Source organism: Monomorium pharaonis, chromosome 2 (genome assembly GCF_013373865.1).
Source record: "Monomorium pharaonis isolate MP-MQ-018 chromosome 2, ASM1337386v2, whole genome shotgun sequence".
Taxonomy (NCBI): Eukaryota; Metazoa; Arthropoda; class Insecta; order Hymenoptera; family Formicidae; genus Monomorium; species Monomorium pharaonis.
In genome coordinates, this window is record NC_050468.1 from 20,011,917 (window position 1) to 20,033,341 (window position 21,425).

Below are 21,425 nucleotides of genomic sequence, written 5' to 3' on the forward strand. Positions count from 1 at the left end.
GTAATAAGAACGTAAAGTCGATCTTTTTGGTACGAGTGCAAAAGGCCATTTATACGCTTATTGTTACATATTGTGCTTTTTGTAACCGTATTTTTTTGTACTTTTTGTATTAATTTTCGATACTTCTTTGAAAAGTCATCTTTCTAAGATTGATTTTATTAACTTTATTTTATGGATGAAAATTGAATCTATATATTTAAAAAAAAACGTATTTTTTTTGTTTCAAAACAATGAAAACCCAGAATTGTGTCAACAACTGATATAATATTCTCGAAAGGGGACGACTCTGATTTTTCTTCTTTAATAATTATAAACCAGATCGACTAAATTTAAATTTAAAAAATGCATTTTATATACTTTTCACATAGATAAAGAGACCATATAAACTTTAAGTTAATTTGTCATACACTTTCTTTGGAAAAAAACTTTTATAAATAATCTTGAAAACAGTCTTCAAAGCAAACAACTCTCCCCTTAAGACACTGTATCTCAGTATATTCAGCGCATCAGATATACTAAATTAACTTTTAGGAAACATAAAAGAAGGAAAGAAAAAACGATCGTCTGTTTAAACTTTACTTTATTACATTCTGTTAGAAATAATACACAAAAGATTCCGGAGGCGGCAGAGGTCTCCTCGCTGCGGAACACGCAAGACGCGCGGGTATCGCCTTGTTCGTAAGAGAAAGCTTCCCGAAAATTGGCAAACCGTCGCCCGCAACCCCCCCTCCTCCCCCGTGCATATCTATTTCTCTCCGACTGTGTGTGTAATTTTTATTTTATTCTCAAATCACCCCAGCGACCGCGCACTTCAGTGTTGCATCTAATTAAGAATATACAATCTTACAGTAATTATACTTATATTTATATATTTATATATATGTATATCGAAAGAGAGTCTGCGAGGGAACACAAATAATCGCGCGGGTTGACGGCGTGGGAAGGGTTGCAGGATCGGTTGGCGAATCGGTTTGTGACTTTTTTTTAATTAAAAATGCCTGCATAAATGCGCCATTTTTTAACGGATATGTAGCGCGTAGGGCGACCTGAGCGCTTCTGGTTTGTATTCTTTTTTCTTTTGCTTACAAAATTCAGAGCACGTTGACGGCAAATCTCGTTATCCTCGCTCCTCTCTCTTTCTCTCCTCTACCAAATCTCATCGACGGCATGAGACGCTCGAAGGACCGAAAGATTCCAAATCCATTTTAGGATTATTTAAATTTTCATATTTCGCACGTTTTCCCTCCCCTTCGAATACTTTTCCAAATTTTTCGTATTGTTCACGTATATCCAGAATGAATCCTAATGATCCGGAAAGTACACGCGAAGACGAAATCACAAACGAGAGAATTTGACGCGAGCTTTTGTTTTACGAATTCGATTTTATTATTCGAAAACGCTCGTGATGATTTGTGAGACGAAAAATGAGAATCCAGTAGCAACATTCACAAACGCGAACACACTTGATTGTCGAGACACCCACAAAATTAAAAATTGCAGAAGTTATTGGTACAAAATAAATGTAAAATATAAAAGCACGATTAAAAGCATCGCGATTGTATGCAGCATCATTGATGCCCATTTTCATCAATGTAGAGTAATTGTAGTTTCTGTTTAACTCATTCTTTATCTTTTCTAGAAAAACTAGAAAAAGATAAAGGGTAAGTTCAATTTAGATTTTTAAGTTAATTTACATTGATAAACATGGAGATCCTAATTGAACATATAATAAGACTTAAAAATCCTTTTACACGCTTACGCCGACATTTTTCCCGGATCTCCTTTAAAACGAATATTATTTCGAAAAGTCCTGTAATAATTTTTACGTATATATGTTATGATATTGACAGCAGGAGATAATACCAGGATATTATATTTTATCCGCAACATTTTTTTATAACGATAGCGGGTAAAAAATTAACAGATTGTTGTAAAAAAATTTTTTTAACTACCTTTTTCTCTGCCATCCCACCATTACAAGCGATTCGAACAGAGTAAGAATAGCTTCGGACATAATTCATTCGCCGCTTGCTTTTGTCCAAATACGCCATAAAGGTTCAAACTACATTTAAAATCCTTCGAAAAACTGTCTATGAACGAGGACACCTTTCGGCATCTTTGTGACACTATCTCTCAAATACTTGTTTACGTTAATTTTATATTTATTTCTGTCATGTTGAGCTCCGTCTTTTGATAACTTCGTCTCTTCTCATTATCGCATGCAGTGCGATTCTTTAACGCGTTTATCATCCATTCAATTCAGCTCTCGGTATCTTCGTATCGTTATTTTTTTCCGCTTGAATACATTTCGATTAGATAATCTATTTTGATTTTTGTATCAATTAATCTTTTTTCAGACCATTTATAACTCATAGACGTAAAGAATAACGTCATTATCGATAAATTTACGTTCATGAATCGTTTTCTCACATAACAAACACACGAAGATGCTCACATGTGTCGCCTTATTCTTATGCACAATATGTTAATCCCGCATATATCTTTACAGATACTTCGTTTTATACCTCGTTATAATTTGTTCTCTTTGCTCGGTGATCGATTACAATCGATCGATTTGATACTGCAATATTCTCCAATCATCTAAGATTTCGAATTCCTTGGTTTAAATTTTATCTAGTATTATTAGCGTCGAAATTTCTCGTCAATAATTAACAGTACAATCTCTTTGACATTTTTACGTTTCAATTGCTTCACGCGTATCATGCGCGTTTAGTCAGATTTTGTATGCGGCATTAAATTATACGGAATAAGTTTCTAATAAAAAGTTGAGAGTCTCGCTGGGATGAAAAAAAATGTTAAATAATCACATAAGAGTCAGACGTTCCCTAGCGCATAAATATTTATTCTTCCTAGCTCTATTAATCGCAGTTAATAGCGAAAGTTATAAGACACAATTTAATTGCAATTAATACGTTCGCTCCTAAATGTTGTCTCTTAAACTTTCGTTCTTTCGCTCCGATCCGGGAAAGCCGACCAGTTATGCGGCTGATTTATTCGCGTTTCGTTTCTACGTTTCTGCTTCGTTTCCTTCACTATCGATCTCCTTTACCTTTCTCTGTAATATTTGGTTTCGTGCGAAGAAAGCGTAGAAACTAAATACACGCAACAGGACAAGCCTGTTTACGCACACACCCACGCAAACGCAAAATTATGTAACATCTCTTTCGCATAGAACGTAATCCTCCCCAGAGAGATCGAAGGTGATGTGTTGCAAAGTACATTACGGACTGAAAGAAAAACGATTTTAGGCGAAAGGATATATTTCGGTGTGTATTCCGCGAACAATTAGCTCCTCTTTCTCGGAGAGGGGGAGGTTGCTTTTTTTGTCACTTTCTGGGAAGAATTATGCGTTTCTCGATCGAGTTTTCTCTTCTCCTCCTCGATGCAACTTTCTTCCTCCTCTTGCTTTCAATCTTTCTTCAAAGCCTTCAAAAATACACGCATTCTGAAGTGAACTACCTAGCGTAAAAAAAAAAAACTAATGTAAAAAGGATTATGTCGCATATCCAAACGTCGAAGATATCGATTCTTCGACGATCGGCATTCGCACCCCCGAAAGAACTCGTGAGCCACGTGCAAAAAGTATTCTTACATAAACATAAGTGTACATGTCATTAGAAAACATATATGCTTCTGGTATTTGACTTTGGTAAGGATTACATCTGCGGAGCACATTTCGGCTCATATGATATCAAGGTCGGCGGTGAGTCCGAGTCCTCGATCCAAACACCAATTCATGACCTATCCCTCTTCTGCTTTAATCATCCGATCCTCAAGTGTGAGCTCGACGCGGCCAAACCGTGACCTGTCTGGCGAATTACCTTGATCATTTCTTAGATATTAACTAAATAAAGTGACACCAACTCGAACAATCGTGATACATAAAATAGGTCGAAAGTGGAAGCGACGCTCTTTTCCTCGATCTTCGAAGAGGTAGGACCAGGAAATTTCCTCCTAGACAGATCCTCGGATGCCAATATTCTACTAGTGCATCATGATATCGCCTTTTCATTTTTCAACAGGACAATCGAGCACGGAGGGGAGCAGCACGCGCGATCATGTCCTCTTTCAGGGCGGGATTTTGTTCAAGGATCAAGACGAAAGTACAAAGTAGACACTTGTCCTAATTGCCTGTCGAGGTAGTTGCAAACGACGAGCTCCTCGGACGTCAAAGGCAAATGAGAAAAAATGCGGAGAACGCGTCCGCAGAAATGTTTGCGGTCTATTTGATAAAAAGTAGCGATGACGAGGATGATGACGACGACAATTCATCGAGAACGTCACGCAGATCGCATTAAATGAACGGAATCTGTAATCTCCTTTCGTTTATTTGTAATTTTACTGACTAGAGCGTCATTCGTGTTGAGTACAATTAAAATTATCTTTAGAACTTAAACTAAAGACGTCGATGATAAAGCCTTTTCTCTTTCCTCTTTGCCTTCTTCTTCTTCTCCCTTTGCTACATGTACGAGAATTACAAATGTATACGATCTCGAGAACGATACGACACTCTGGTCTCACGCGCGACTCCGCACATTTACAGGCCACGCGCAAGCGGCACGTACATTAATAATGTACGTGTTAATGATACACGCATTTGCCTTTGAACCTTTTGATTCTTCTTTCTTTTTTTTCTCTCGTCCGACGACCCTCGTACTCTGAAACGAACTTGCAACGACAACCTTCGCCGATGTGTATGCAACGTATTAAACAGCATGTAAAAGTAGTTTCTTCAACTGCGGAATGGGGAATCGCGCATACGTTCCATGTAAATAAAAAAACGTTGCACGGAACACTTTTCTCTTTCCTCACGCTCCATTATGCTACGTACAAACGCTGTAGAAATCGATTTTCAATTTCAATGAATTTAGATTCTCGCGTCGCCCGTCGAATCTCGTAGACGAATTCACACAGGCGAATTTTTCATTCGTGCTTTCGTAACTCAGTGAAATTATCCATTGACGTGATCCTGCGTTACGCACAGGAAAAATGTAGCCATCCCGTCGCAACTTCTACCGCCCCTTGTATACCTCCTTTCGTTCGTTCTTACGCGACAACATCGAGCGCTGCCTCGCATTCGATGGCAAAAAGAAAAAAAATTAAGAAACGGTATTCCGGCGACCTATCTATCTGTCACTAATTAAAACGCGCTTGGCTATGTCCCGTAGCTTACGTCTCCCTTATCTCTACCACGCATAATAAAAGATAAAATGACACTAGTATTCATGACACTTCCAGTTTTGTGAATTCATATCTCTCAGAGAATAAAAAAAACAGAAAGAAAATCAAGTATCGTACATTATACGCTTATTTAGTGGTACAATTAAATATTAAATAATTATAGACTACAATTCGTGTTAACAAAAGTGAACTTAGCATACAGTCTGTGTACAAAAACCAGGATTTACAATAGCGTTTCTCTAAATCTCAATGTATAATAGGAATATAATGATTTTTTTATCACATATAAAAAGCGGTTGTCTATATGTACATATCTGAGTAAGATTAGGTACCATTATCGTTTAACCAATAGAAGCTATCATATAATTTGGTACACTGTTTAACTCGGTATTCGATAAATACGAACAATAATAATCAATACGTCATTACTTCCTGGTGTCTTGACATAGTCGTTGGTTTTTCGCACGAAATCTTATTTATGTATACGCACAGCTCTCGCTTATTTCATGTTACACTTTTTTTACTTCCCTTTTCCTTTTTAAAGATTATTTTTCTTTTATATAATACCTATATATAACACACGCTATTCAATAAGTCAGAGCTATGGCCAGTTTATTAAATTCAAGGGTCGTTCATCGCGTAGTTCACGTTCTCATCCTCTAGAATACTCCGTTACGTAATATGCCAGACATAATTGCCGAAAATGATGTGTGCTATGATCGTTTTCACAACTTTTGTAAAAAGACCACAGCTCTATCAACGGTAAATCGTATCATACAACGATACAAACTAGTATTTATTTGCTCCATATCCTCCATTGCATCTCACTATCGCTCCCTTCAATTCCTTTTCTTCGTAAAAATTTGGACTCCGGACGAGGACAGTGTCTGAGTGTTTTTAAAAAGCAGCTGCCCGTACATCCAACAACTCGATGTCGTATTTTAACATGCGTATATGGGTCATGATGAACTAATAAAGTGGCCCCTCCTCTCGTTTTGGGCTCCGAGATTACATTCCGATTCAATCTCTCCATTCGACGAAATTATCTCTCGTCGTGTCCCCACGCGTTTTCTCAATGATATTCTCTAAATTTCTTTTCCTTTCCCACAGTTAACTCAACAAGCGAAGTATAAGCAATCAAATTTGAAGCAACAATTTGATTCTTAAATATCTACCTAAAAGTACAATGGGAGTCGCACAATGTCGAAGGCACAACTCTTTCAAATCGGTCGAACTGAAAGAAAGCACAACAGGAGGCATCATTGGCGTATGTTGAAATTTAGCAGCGCGGCAGGCCGCCGATAAGTGACTTTCTTCCAGAATGCTCGAGATTATTAAGTACAAGAATTCTTTTTATTGTTGTTAAAAGATTAAATAGCAAAAGCTATGATACATATATAGCATAGCTATATATTTATATATATATATGTTAGAGCATAGCTTTTTTTCGCGACAACTGCTTCACTTTCTCTGAATGAGATAAGAACATACTAGCTCATTTCCCATTTTTTTCTGTAGTTATATCTTTCAATCGTTAGAAAGTTCCATCTCACAACTTCCCTTCGTTTCTTTTTTTATTAGTAACAAATTTACATAGGCATACGGAAAATTATGGTTTATATTTTTGTCTTCTAATCGGCAGAGAACGGGGTTCCGTAACATACTACTCGCTATACATTTATACAATCTTACGATATTCCTAAGCTTGAATCCACATGCGTTAATCGAGGCAAATGAAACTCCTAGCTGTACTATTAGCTTTATTGATCGTTCGAGAAGAAACAGCGTTTTTTATTTTTATTTTTATTCTTTTTTTCAAATTGTCATTTCTAGAATTGGAAGCCAAACGGTCATTGAGGAGATACAAACAATGGTTTCGAGATTAAGGAGAATAAAGAAACTATCGTTGAGAATTAATTGCCTCAACCAACATGCGTTAATTCACCTTTTCAGTCGGAATTATCTCCCATTTTCACATTGCAGTTTCGAACATTCATAGCGCGTCATATTATCAAAGTAACTACCCACAGTGAAACTAAGAGATTAGCATGAGTTCATTAAAGAATGATCACTAAAAAAAAAAACAAATCCTCACTTGTTATATCTGTACATATGCTGCTACCGCTTGCCACCAAGCTGCTGGCGCAGTAATATCTAAGTATCCCGAAATTGTTTCACTGAGGCAGCAACTTGGTAAAACGTCAGTATTCAGCGTTCATTATGGATCCTGGCTGGTATTTTGTGACGACTCACAGTTTTGTGGATTATGCATTTGAAGCGCTAAGTGGGGTGTATGTACTGGAGAAGGTCCTGGTTGAGGCTGTTGCTCTTCTTGCATTTGTTGGATCACGGTAAAGTCGGGATAACTAAAAAAAAAAAGCAATTGTTAAAGATTAATTTGTTCCATAAAAAAATATTATATTATTTACAAATAATTTACTTAGTTTATATTATTTATATTTAATTAGTTTATATTATTATTTTCAAATCCTCTTGCAAAATCCTATATAAAAAATTTGTTGTCATATAAAGTTGTAATATAGTTGTATAGTTGTAAATAAGAGTTGTAATATATGTATAACGTTTTTAATTTCCAAAAAGTTTAAACAAATGTTTTGGCAATTGATGTTATCAAAATGTGCAAGTATTTATAATAGAGAAAATATTATATATTATAATTTATAACTTACTCCATAGACGCCCATCCTAAAGCTCTGTTATTACGCCTCTTAGTTCTTGCTGATGATGCTTGAATAGTTATAGGATGAAATTTGGATGGTATTGATGGATTGGCAGATTGATATTTAAACGTATGTTGATATTTCTCGGCTTCTTCCGCGCAATCTTCGCTCGTGTCCTCGACTTCCGGTTCTTCATCAGGACACAGCTCACATGCACGCTCCAGTGTTTTTCTCGCGCTATTGCTACGTTCCAAAACATAGCCGTTTGCAGAATCATTGGACTGTGTTGGTGGTGACCAATTGTTATACGCGTGTGTATAAGGCGCCGTAGAAGTATATGGTCTCTGTGAAAACAATTTATTATATATTTGTAATTGTCCTAATATTAAATAGCTTAACACTCAATTTCCACATTACATACTTTGTCAAGTTCGTCGTGAAGCCAATCTATGGCGTGACTCCATTTTCTTTTCAACTCGGGGCTGTGATGCAAAAGCTGATGCGCTGGTCTACATTTACTAAAGAGCTGCACCATACATTTGATACACTGATACGCTCTTTTCTGATAATGATTTTTACTTCTTTGTATTGTTTCGAATAAACCTTCTCGCTCGTCAGGAACTCCTAGAAATTATAATCTCACGTGTTAAGGCCATTGCACGTACATTTCCGTAATCGTAACCGTAAGATTTCGACCAATCATATTGCTCAAATCAGCCGTAACCGACCGAATTAACCAATCGTATTGCTCAATTTCTTATGGTAACTATTACAGAAATGTATATGCAACGGCCTTTACAACAATAGCGAGCGATTAATGTGAGAAAGAGCTGTACAAATTTACCTTTAAGTGCATTATGCACACGATGCGTCTGCCACGAATCCTCCATCAACAGTATCGCAAGCAGCAGATCCGTGTGATGCCTTAACTCGTGGGTGTAAGCAAATCCTATCTGCCACAACAGCTCACTAAGCACTGTTCGCGACAAGTGTGGATTTTCCCAACAACAGTATTGCAACAACTTAACCGTGTCTTCAGTCACATTAGCGTCTTCGATTAATTTTTTAATGTAACTATTCCACAGACAAAATAAATATTAAATATCACAAATTTCATATCTACATCTTCAGAATTAAAAACTCGCGCTAATTCTCACCTGGTACGAATAAACAATATTTCCGCTGCTTGAGCTTGGATGGGCATAAGATATTCTGATTGACATGCGGGATCTCCGTACGGATTTGGTAAAGGTTCTGCACGGGGTGTCTGACTCGAGTGTACTTTTGACGACACATCGCAGCATCGTATTAGCATGCTAACTACCTGGTGAAGTTTAGTCAGCTCTGGATACTGATATTTTATAGTAGGACCTGGACCTTCATCGATAGCAACTAACATAAACGTAACTGGTACATTTAGCTGCAAATAGTATTTAACAAATTATTAAAATCAGATATATCTCATGTCTGACATAAAATATGATAATGAATACTTAACATACATGTGATTATTCATTTATTACCTTAAGCAGTTGCGCCTTTTCGGCAAGACCAAGCGAGGCGTACGCGTGAAAGAGAGAAAAGTAATGAGGAAGATGACGACCGTGATCCGAAATCTCACGGTGCAGCAGCGACAGCACCGCGTGTAATAAATGATCGCTGAGTGTCGCAACTGGATCTAAAAGTATACCTAAAAATTTACAAATTGAAAAAATTATTAAATGCTTACCATTTTAATTATACTATCGAATCCCTGCACGTATTCTTAGTACTCACTTGGTGCATTTAAACTGGGCGGAGCGCATGGACCATCTTGCAGAGAAACGTGTGCAAGAAATACCAAAATTTTGAGAAAAGCAGTGCGCACCTCTGTACTAGGGCAACTCAAAAGGTATTCACAAAATCTATGGAGATAACAAATTATTATTTAATATTTAATAAAAATTATTATTTAATGTTAAAACGCAAATATTTATTAACTCATCATGTAGAAAATTCTGATACCTATGTGGATGATTGAACAGTACTTCATTGGCGAACCAAGACCGTACTGATTTACTACTACGCAAATGATGGCACACGATATCGTACCAATCTGTTGCCGTGCCACGTAATGTTTTCTTAGTATGAAAGCCTGTATAAAAGAGAAATCTTGATGCCAACTGAATCGACAGCATCGCAAGTTCTTCCACTTCCGGGTTCTAAAATACAATCACAATCATTAAACCGAGCTCTGTAAATACATCTCACACACGTGTAGCAAACTTACGAGTTTCTCGTTTGGATTTTGACGGTTGATATTATGAGGATTGCAAGACACCAATTTCTTAATAAACTGGAAGTATTCGGCACTAAATTGATTTCGGTTGTGCATAAATTTTATATTTTGCTTTCGCACACTGTACTCTATCGCTGACGGCATTTTCATAACTCCTAGTTTCGTATCTGAATAATATAAGAACAAATATAATGAGATAGCACATTCAAAAGTTGAGATCAATCTCGGAAAATTGTATCGCGATACTTACACAATGACAATTCATTTACACTCTTCATTAGAGAATTTTCTTCTACATCTAGTCTTGTATAAAATAACATATATGCGTTCCACCATCGCTTTTGTTTGCGGTAACTCATCCGCTTGAGCATATGATCAAATACCTCCCCTAAATAATCACCGCCAAAGCATTGAGATTTCATTTCTTCCTCCTCCTCCATTTTGCATTCCGTTACATCGCCATCATCAAACTTATACCACCTTGCCGTACCATCGTTTAGTCTGCAGAATTAATTTACAAAAACAGTTTAATTTGTCAAATATTAGAGTTATATAAATATTAAAATACATTTTAAAATACCTGTGCAAAATGTAGGAATAGTAATGACCACCGCTAGCCTGACCACTATGAACGACAATACCAGTCAATTGATACTTCGTACATGTTCCTTTTATAGCTTCCTCATAATCGCAGTCTATGACTTCTCCTTCTAATTTAGCTAAACCAGAGACAGTGTACGGCTCCATATCTAGATCTCGTGGAAACTCAAAATAATCGTTGAACTTTATAGCACATACACGCTCGAAGTCATACTCAAATCTTTTCAATTGAATTGCTAAAATAGGCGGCAGCTTTTTTACGCACAATCTCTTTACCGTTACGACCTGAACATAAAAAGGACACAAAATCATCATAATCAAAATGTCATAAATAAAACGTATAAAAGTAAAAATTTATGAATTATATTTTATCCAATAAATTTAACCTTTTTTTTTAGACCACAAACCAAACAAGAAAACGAATCCATTTGCAAAATTGCAAATATCAGTTTCTTTTTAACTTAAAAGTATCCAAGAATACAGTTTTCAACACTTTTAAGTTTAATTTTCTCAAAACTGTAACGTGATAAAGCAATTTCATTAACAGATTCGTCTTCAGCAACAAAAAAATCTAAAAATTGTTTGGTTTATAATTTAAAATCCATGTCGGATAGTGTTACTTTCATTATTGTCTCTTTTGAAATAATCATTTTCATTGAAACAATCATTATAATCGGGATTTTTTATACATTTAACGGATATACTATTACTGCAAACGCACCTTTTTGTTGCACTTATCACAATGATAGGCATCTGCACCTTCCAGCAGTTCTCCCTTTACATATTGCTCGAGAGAATCCAATAAATTACTGTGATTCCGTATATCCACGCTTATCACACTGAACGGCTCCTCTTTGGAATATCTGAAGATGATGTAATGCGATATTACAGTATACCGAAGAAAGTAGAACATAAAAACTAAAAAGGTACCTATGAGGGCAACCTTTGCAGATTTTTTGGTCACTGTATGAGCCACCAAGAATCTTGCCCATTATCTGCTCATGTCCTAAGGCTTTCAATGCCTCATCTAGGCTCTCCACCAAACTCATGAAAAATTCTACTGCATCTTGTTGCTCTCTAAGATTTACAGGTTCTCCTTGAAGCCTATAAAAATCAAATTTCTCATTATCTTATTAATGACTTAAAATGTAAAATACAAAATGTAACAGTTTTATTAATAAGATATATTGTAAACAATTTTTTTTCTTTCTCTTGCAACCAAATCTGCTTTAAAAATATTTTTTTTTAATTTTATTTTTACAAATAAAATTGTATTTATTCTTACTTAAAGTGCTTCCATAGTCCCCTAGGTATATAATATTGTAATTTGCTGTAAGCCAGATGACCAAATATTGCTTGCACTTGTTTCAAAATACCGATGTTATATTCCTTCCTGGACTCATCAGCGCCGCACTTCTCCTCGTTTGTATCATTGTCATTCGTTTCAATTGTCTGCTCCCCCTCGATCCTCTCCTCGCCCGAGAAATCCTCGTTCAGATCTGTCGCCGCACCTTCCGCCGCCAAAAGCCCAACCCTAATGCTTTCCACCATGTACAACTGCTGTAATACTGAATTCATATAGCAGGTTGCTCCTGCATTCTTCAAGCCTACGAAGCCTTTAAGTGGTCTAAGACCCACAGGCGGTAAATAATCCCACTCCACTAACGGTTCGTCCTTTTCGGAGTAGAACATGTCGGTGAGCATTGTGACTAGAAGTTTCATGTTGGGTACACAGCCTACGCAAAGACCTACAAGTAAGTCGAACGCGGCGCTGGTCGATTGAGGAGTAGTACACACCGGGCATGCTTGTGAGGCGCTGAGTTCGCCAGTACTACGGAGCTGCAGCATTAGGCGAGACGCCGGGAACACAAAGTCCTCGACCAGTTCCTTGATCAAGTTAACTCCGTACTTCTCATCGGAACCAATTTCATATTTTTGGTTCGATGGCAGAAAGGCCAGAAGCTCCTTCGTCAGACCGAGGTGACCCTCAAGCAAAGCTTCATCCACCTGACTCTCTCCGGTCTCCTTCACGTTATCGCGAACTTTTTTCAACCAGGCTATCTCAACATTTAACAGCGTCTCTGCGGTCGTGAGGGGGCAACCTGACATATGCGCGAAGTTCAACAATCGACACAAAAGCTGAAAGTATTCGTGACTCTGTCTAGCGTTCTCCATAACCGTACTGTTTAATACGGTGAAGAGAAGAGTTATGGTGACCAGTAGCGTTTGGTGTCCGCCGCTGCACCATGTTGATATGAGAAAAAATTGTTCGCCAGCGGCGATCCTAATGGCTTTCGATGTACTAAGTAGCACAAGGTCTATCAAAAAGGTATGCCATATCTTATCCCTCGACAACGTTTCCAATGCTGACGGATTCAACACGAGGGCGATTGTCAACACCTCGAGTGCTTCCTTGCACACGAGGACATCGTTATTATCAGGATTTCTTTGTTCTTTTTGGTTGGTTTCATGCATCGAGTGAAGCGCCTCGTTCGATGCGTTAATGTTGTTCAAGTTACCCGTAGATGCGGCCCACGCTAGTCTAATTATGGCACGTATAGTAGCCACATCCGGTAATTCCCATGAAAGGGCCTGCACAAAGAGCTGCCGACATCGATCAGCCTCGGGCCCGCCGGATAGCATTCGATGCGCCAGATGCTGTGCCAATTTGGCTGCGACACTTCTCAACATATACTCGGTACTTTGATTCGGTACACTTTGGAGAGCCTGTTTCAACACCGTCACCCGACCGCGGTTATTAACGTGATTGTCGTGATTTTCCGAAGTCCCAGTTTGTTGAACCTCGTCCATTACGCATGCCATCACGTTACCCATCACTGTCAGAAGAAGCTTGCACAGTCTCAGCACAGTTAGATACGCAGACCTTTTCGTAGTTTCGTCCGCATTTGGTAAAAACTTATTTTTGGTTAGCATATCGAGAATAACACCCGCTTCGCCACTTTTTATGAAATTATATTGAAATTCAAATGCTCTCTCCGACATAGGATCGAGAGCAGGCATTAACAAAGTGTATAACACCTAAAAAAGAGGAAAGGAAGAAAGCCATTATTGATAGTGCATAAAGTTAAAACTTACCAAACGCTATTTAATATTCACTCACCTCTAAATTGTATAAAACTTGGCTAGGACTTGCAGTAAAAAATAGAGAATCTACTGTTGTATTCGTCTCGTTACAATGATATTGAGAAGGATTCTGTAAAGCTTCATCATCTTTGTAATGACCAAATAGCCACTGTAATCTTGTTACAGTAAAGGTATCTGGCGGCACTAATTGCAAAAGATTTCGTGCACCATCACGCAACTGCGAATGCTGAAGAGTACAGCCAAGATCTGCTAATTGAAAGAAAAATGTCGCGTACTGCGATCTTTGCGACATTACCTGAAAGTCGAATAGTTAGAATAAGCGACCACAAGACAATAATATAATTAATAAAACTTAAATAAATTGAACATATAAACTAGACATAAATTTTATAGTAACATTTGTTTGCTAAAAGTTTGTAAAAGAATTTCCTAAGATTTCCCAAATTTTCTAGGAATTTTATTCAAAATTCTAAGTAAAATTAAAAAATACTTTTTTAATACTGTTTTGAATTTATTTTATTATATCTTTCACTGTTCCTTGATAACCAAAAAGTCATTTAAGTCTTAAATATTACTGTCTAAATTTCATAGAATGAAAATACTGCTGTTCACTTTTATAGAGTAAACTTTAATTCTTATTAGAGTGGAAAATCACTCTCGAGAAATTATAGGTAGCAGTATTTTCATTTTATGAAATTTAGAGAATAAAATTTAAGAAATGCTAAAAAAATAATATAAATTAAATAAGGAATAGAACAATCCACAATATATGGATCTAATTAAAAAATACAGAATTCAAAAAAGATGATTAAATACACAATGTTAATTTAAAATATATTGTTTTCTAATGTCACCAATTTTTTAAAATAAAACATGAATCACACAAAAATATGTATGCTAATCAATTATCAACATTTTGCATTAAAAAAATTAAAAGAACAATTTTGTCAAAAAAAGAAAAAATTTAAATTAAAAAATAAAGTTTTCAAATTTTCGTGAGTCCCAAAATTTCATGAAAATCCATGTGTGATTTTAAAGGATAAAAAAAAATTTCTTAAGAATTCCAAGTTTTTCTCGATATCAAGCGTTCTGATTATAACTTACCACACCAGGTAAACTATTCTCTGCCTCTACATTCGGTCCATCGTATGGATGATGTGGAGAACTAGTAGAGCTATCAGAGCTACTGTCCGGTGAGCTTGGCATATTGCTATTTACTTGACTGAGCTTTGCAGACAATAACTAAACAAAATATATTATTTGTTGATATTTATATTGGACCTTTCATTCACAATGCTTTACTTTTATTAACACTCACCATTTTGTCTCTTAGTGGAATCTGAGAAAGGAGTTTCCTATCATCGGATTGTTCCAGCGATTCTCCATTAATAAATAAATCAAGTTTCACATTTGTCCCGCTTGCCTTAATCCTGCGTAATATTTGACGTCTCAATGAAGCTAAAGTATCATTACTATGTGTAAAGATATCTATGTCGTCAACGTTTCGACCAGGACTCGCAAAACGGATAACAAGTGATAGATGCTTGCCACGTGCTGCTCTGTAATTAGAATAAATGTTACGCTGTAGAAGAAAGCATTTTCATCGCATTATGCGCAGCTGTAAGTTACCTATGCAATGGTAATATTTTTCGTTCCCCTGGAAAGGCTGTGTCGCACTCATTTATGTATTCCTGTAAAACTTTCATAACGCGACACATCTTTATGGCTTCCATTTTAATCTTATTTGTCATTTGTTCTTCACGCTCTTCCTTTCCGTCCAAATACACTCTGCTCAAAACAGTTACAGTATCATAATGAGCCTTCAATCGATCCATACATTCCGCTATATACGTTTCATGAAATGCCAAAACGGACGACTGCAACCGCGGTCCTAAATTAGTGTTCACCTCCTTCAAGAGTTCGATGCCTCTATTTGCAATTTCTTCTGGGCTGTTTGTCACTACCTGTGTAGACAGATAAAGATTATCACTGGTACAAACACATGCATACAAAAAAAAGTTTAAAAAAACAAGGCTTATAAAAAAATATACAATCGAAAAACTAAAGGAATACAATACTACATACCCTCCATAAATAATCAGTTCCAATTAAATCCACATCATCCATGAGATATGTTCTACGTTTCAGTTTCAATTTTCCTTCCTTAGAATTAACAGCTTTAAAAAATCTTTCATAACATTTAATACCGCTTTCTGTAAGCAATGTTGGGTCTAATTGCAGTATATTATTTTGAAAAAAATCCTTGTTTATTGCTGGGTCTAAATCCGGTTCGTCTCCCATAAGTTTAGAAAACCATTTAAAGCATGCCTCACGATCCGAAACAAATACACCTTGTTCAGCTAAACATTGCCAGATTTGTTCCGCTTGATCAGCGCATAGCCATAATTGTCCATCCTATTTAAAAAAATCATATTGTTATCTGCATTTTTCACAGAAATTCTATAATTCTATATCATGTCTATAAATACTCCAAAATCTAGAACGTACTTTTAATAAGAAACGCAAGAAATTCAATCTTTCTTGTACTTGCACAATATGATTATATCGACAATCAGGCATAAAAGTATTTGCGTCGATATCAGGATTTTCTTTCACCAACTGCCGCACTTTATCCATATAATTTGTTAAGCTATTTGTTACAAGAATTACTACTGAATGTTCACTTTGTAAACGCTCTATTACTTCTTGCCTATATAGTAACAATAAAGAGTAAAATTAGAATTAACGAAAATATCAAACATGAAGATAAGATAGCTTATATCGATCTATAGTGAATCTTGAAGCCTAATAATAACTTTGTTTGTCTAATAATAATAAATTTGTTATTATTATACATATAAATCAAGATAAGCTATCTTTATGCTTGATTATATTTATATTTGTTTATAAATATATAAAATATTATTAATCTGTCATACCTGTAATGCAAATGATGGCTACGCTGACTATGACCTAGGTTGGGATTTGGTTCATAAAGGCAACATATTTCCCGAATTTGCTTCAACGCAGGAAGAGCCCACTTGTCACCATTTTTCAACTCTTCAACACACTTGTCTACCCAGATTGCCTTTTGGGCATCTCTCTCTTGCGAGCATGAGTAATCAAGAATTTTTACATGAGCGTTCAGTGCCTGATCCATGATCTCTGTCGGGACTTCATCAGAATGTGCCAAAGTCCAAAAGAGTGTTAACACCTGGCAGTAGAATTAATAAAAAAAATTATTTACAAATTCAAAATATTTATATAGAAGTCTGTATTTAAGACTGTATATTTAAGACAATCTAACCTTGTGTGCCATAACACCATCTTTATCATCTTCCGCGAGTCTCCTAATTAATTCTAGTAGCTTTTCTCGTTGCTTCTTGTTGGCAGTCCTCCAACTTGTCTGAAACAGTAGCACATCTCATCAATGTAAACACTTTATTTGGTGTAAATTTGATATCGAACTAGCATAAGATAATTACCTGAAAACATTCAAATAAATGATCAAGTTGTTCAGGACTAAAATCCCAAGCTAATTTAGCTAATAAGTCGTGAACGTTTTTCACAATTGCTTCGTGTTTACCAGCCTGTGCAGCCCAAACAGCATCTAAATCTTCTAGTGTAAGTGCACGTTCTTTTATAATAAAGCGTAAAATTTTCTCCAGCTTCTCTACATACTGCGGCTGATGCAATGAATCCCTCAGTACGATTTCCAATACCCCATTGTCTTTAATCCATTTCTATATCATATATGAATAAGCATTCCTTACTTTGTAAAATTCACAATAATATTTGTTAAATATTCAGTTAACATTTAACGTACACCTCTGTTTTTCAGGTCCTTACATATTTGTCATTAATTTTACTTCACTTTTGCAAGTATGTAAAAATTATTAATTAATATACTTTAACATCTTTAAAAAGTATTTGTATATTAGTAAAAAGTAGTTGTGCAAAAAACTTGTATATAAATGTTACAAAATCAACAAGATATTTCAAAGAAATGCACAATACACAAATGTCTCGAGATGTCCATTAAATTAATATAACTTGAATTGTTAATGTACACTTTAAAAAGTCACTGCACTAGAAACGTTATTAGTATAATATTGTAAGAATTTTTTGTAAAGACTTACCGCCATACGCTCTGCTGTAAGCCACTCTTCCTCCTCTGCTATAGTGTTACGATGTTGGTGATAACTAACGCTAGATATTACTTTATTAACTTCATTCAAAGCATTCATCTTTCCATTGAATGAAGAAATTTGCAAGAGTCTCAATATCATTTTCAGTCTCAATATTTCCAAGGTCTTTATCATCTCTTCCTGATGAGGTACACGCGACACCAAGCATTTAGCAGCTTTGATTATGGCTGATATTGCATCGTTTTTTGATTCATTTTTTGCCTCTTTCTTCAATTCATCGTCGGTTAAGTTATTCAAAATAAGAGGTACCATTTCCTACGTGTGACATGTAATTGTACTTCATATATTGCTCTCGAATAATAAATAATCGGTAACAAAGATATATACTCACAACAATAGGCATCAGATATTTAACTATTGTGTGAACAGTTAACAGCTCGTAACACAAGCCAAAGGGTCTGATTAAAGCATAAATAACTGGTACTGTTAAATTACGTCCACTCTGAAATCTCGAAAGCAAAATTTCAAATCCATTGAGACTCCCAAATCTGAAATGTAAGTTTATATTAATTTATACCAAAGAGTAAAACATTTTGTATGCACGTGTAAAGATCTGATAAAACACCTGTTTATAAGATCTACTAGCCAACCACGAGGTGCTCGCGAATCAGATGGTGGCCGAGCGTAAAGTTCCTCATCAGGAATATCACTACCAGGAGGAACAGTTTCTGAAACTCTTATTGCATTTACTGTGTGAAACCTGGAACAAATTTGGGTAATTTAAAATAATCATGTGGAAAACTTATACTTACATTCGTGATAGTGCAATATTCACTTACTTATTACTAGGATTAAAAACCATGGCCAGCAAATCAAGAAGAGGAAACCAATCCTCGTCTAATTTCAGGACACATAGCTCCACCAAATGTGCACAGTTAATATTGATACAATTGTGAATATTCAATTTCCAACTGTTTACCGCATCGTCCGTTAATATCTTGGTAAATGAGATTGTAAGACCTTCTCGAAAAAAGCGCTGACACGCTTCACTTTGTACATCAATTCCTACAAAACAGCAAATGCAAAATTGAATGCATTTTGAAAACAGAAAGTAAATGCTATATATAAAAAACGTTCCATTAAATTCACTTCGTCACAAAGGTAAGATCATTTTCCTCAATGCAAAGAAATTATCTTGAAAATTCATAAATAATACATAACCTTTTTTACAAAGTTCGATACTGGCTTTTAACAGGCACTCTAATTCTTGTTCGGGTAGAACTGGTACAACCCATCGTGGACTAGATATCTTCTCATGAAGCATATTAAGTTTGAAAATAGGAAACTCAGGCTCTTCATGAAGCTGGTTGCTATCTTCTACCGTAGCGATAGCATCATTGTTGCATTCTGTTTGTACCACGTTCTCGGTGAGTTGGAGTCCCGACATTGTGTCAGCCAATTGTTGTGGACCTGGTGGACTGTGCATCTGTACAGACATTTTTTTCTTTTCATTTTTATCTCGACGCAATCGAGATGTATTTCACTAGCACTCATCGATTGGCTCAAAAATCTGTACCTGTGTGTTTTGCTGGCTGTCGGGAGGGTCTATGCCAACTCCCTGGCCCCTAGTGGCAATCGTCATTTTACACGTTCTTTGCTACGCCTTAATTGCCTCGATATCTCTTGGTCCAATGATTACACCACCAATAACAAGCATCCAGCTTATATACTGACATTAAATATAATTATATCCTAAAGGCCTTGTTTTTTTTAATAAACTATACCTACATTATCTGTAACATAAAGGAAAAAGAAATTTTTTTTAGCATTGCCTTCCTCGACACTTCCTGGAAACACAACTAAGCCGACGCATTTTCAACATCCCGATAGCACAGCCGAACTAACGATGACGCTCAAATTCAATTTACAAGCTGAATACATCCGGCGAATCGGAGCTTGTCACGACACGGTATTATGTAATAAGAGTTTTCTCGAGGAAATCACAACGTAAGGGTGACAACTCGCGAGTCCACGTACAGCTGACAAAACAATGTACTCGAAGATTAACACGGTCGTTATAATCCTCGAGAAAATCTCGGATAACGCGAAAATCCGCGCGGGTGGAGCTCCTCGACACCACCTTCTCGGCATCACCAAGCGCGGTGCGCGTACGGAATCCCGGTCGACTTGAATTACGAACGCAATTTAACGAGGAAACTGTCGCGTGAGCCACGGCGGCGGCTCGGCACGCGGAGACGAGATAGACAATTAAAGGTGGACATAGGAGCGGCGTTGCGTGCGTGCGTTGCGTTGCGTTGCGCTCTCTTTCTCTCTCTCTCTCTCTCTCTCTTTCTCTCTCCCTCTCCCTCTCGGAATCGCGCGACACGCCGAAGTTCGACGTTCGACCTGTCGCCATCGGCGACGGGACAAGCTGTCAACGTTGTCAGGAAGCCTCCATAAACAGCGACGACGACGGCGACGACAGGGGAGCGGCCGTGTCACCGGTCGTTCCGTCCTCCGAGGAAGGGTGCGCGTCCTCGCCGAAAAACCGGACGCGGCGACGATCGGCGACGAGGAGTATACGCCGCAGAGAACGCGGCCGCCGGAAAGACGAGGAAGAGATCGAGGCGTAACACCGCTGACCACCGACAACTGGCGGACAACGACGGGAGACAGCTCCGTCGGGAGTCCCGACGGACGGAGGAAACTGTGGTCGTCTGTCGCGGGTCACCGCGGCCCGGACGATCGGCCCGGATGGGCAACGGCGACGGCGACGGAAACAGTGCGCCGCGGCCCGCTACCTACGCGCTCGTCGACGATCCTCGGCGGTCCAGGTAGCGCCTATTTTCGCCGTTCGTTCGCTCGGACCGGGCTACCCTCTCCGGACAAAATGGCGACCATCCCAACGATTGGCACTGCCGTGTATTAACAAAAGCGCCGATATTCCGCGCCGATAGCCGGCCGCGGTCACGCGAGTCGCGTCACGCCGCGCGGACGTACGCCCGGGGTCGGCGGGTGACCCGCGCGTCGCATTTCCATTCCCGGGGAACGCACCTTTACATAGTAAACGTGGTAGAAATTCGTGTGTTGCACTTTTTTGACGTGACGTTACGGAACTCAACTGGCAAAATCTGTAAACACGACTACCGCGGCGCTGCGGTGCTCGGCCCGAGACACGACGTGCTGCGCGTGCACGACGGAGTGACGAGCGACGCCCGCGATTGGCCCGATCTCCGGCAACCCGCGTGCCGCTCGTCGTAGTTGTCCTCGCGCGCGGGAACGTTCAAATCGATAGGACGCTCGTGAACGAACGAAAGACACGTCGAATATCTCCTTTATTACGACACCACATCGTTATTCCTCCACCCTTAGAATGTAACAGCGTTGAGCGAGGTAATATACTCTTTTAAC

The 21,425-nt window shown here is 37.7% G+C and overlaps 1 protein-coding gene across 4 annotated transcripts; it reads right to left on the reverse strand.

Moving 5' to 3' along the window:
• Positions 1–563: 563 nt before the first annotated feature.
• LOC105832108 (probable ubiquitin carboxyl-terminal hydrolase FAF-X) lies at positions 564–21,191 on the reverse strand. 4 transcript variants are annotated; one of them, XM_028194672.1, is made up of 30 exons: positions 21,069–21,191; positions 19,591–19,807; positions 19,236–19,500; positions 18,854–19,079; positions 18,640–18,774; positions 18,406–18,562; positions 18,006–18,329; positions 17,352–17,609; positions 17,174–17,272; positions 16,806–17,080; positions 16,375–16,576; positions 15,952–16,281; positions 15,496–15,830; positions 15,185–15,425; positions 14,971–15,108; positions 13,883–14,161; positions 12,047–13,800; positions 11,692–11,865; positions 11,483–11,624; positions 10,742–11,046; positions 10,412–10,662; positions 10,153–10,328; positions 9,888–10,084; positions 9,660–9,787; positions 9,407–9,573; positions 9,041–9,303; positions 8,728–8,957; positions 8,305–8,507; positions 7,893–8,227; positions 7,421–7,568 (listed from the first exon to the last, which is right to left on the reverse strand). In XM_028194672.1, exons 2-30 carry the CDS (start codon positions 19,654–19,656, stop codon positions 7,421–7,423), a joined length of 7,803 nt encoding a protein of 2,600 aa, XP_028050473.1. In that variant the 5' UTR covers positions 19,657–19,807; positions 21,069–21,191. The 4 variants fall into 4 exon arrangements, with proteins under 4 accessions (XP_012528213.1, XP_012528212.1, XP_028050473.1 ...); XM_028194673.2 differs by lacking the exon at positions 21,069–21,191 and adding an exon at positions 20,820–21,052; XM_012672759.3 differs by lacking the exon at positions 21,069–21,191 and having other exon boundaries at positions 564–7,568; positions 9,407–9,561; positions 19,591–20,807.
• Positions 21,192–21,425: the final 234 nt, after the last annotated feature.

What these genes read in the sequence shown, in the direction of transcription:
- LOC105832108 (XM_012672758.3), bottom strand. Translation starts at nt 19,656, where the DNA reads ATGACGATTGCCACTAGGGGCCAGGGAGTTGGCATAGACCCTCCCGAC. An exon ending in AAAAGGCGCAACTGCTTAAG is followed by an intron (nt 9,304 to 9,406) that starts GTAATAAATGAA and finishes TACTATTTGCAG; the next exon opens with CTAAATGTACCAGTTACGTT. An exon ending in TGTGCATAATGCACTTAAAG is followed by an intron (nt 8,508 to 8,727) that starts GTAAATTTGTAC and finishes TATAATTTCTAG; the next exon opens with GAGTTCCTGACGAGCGAGAA.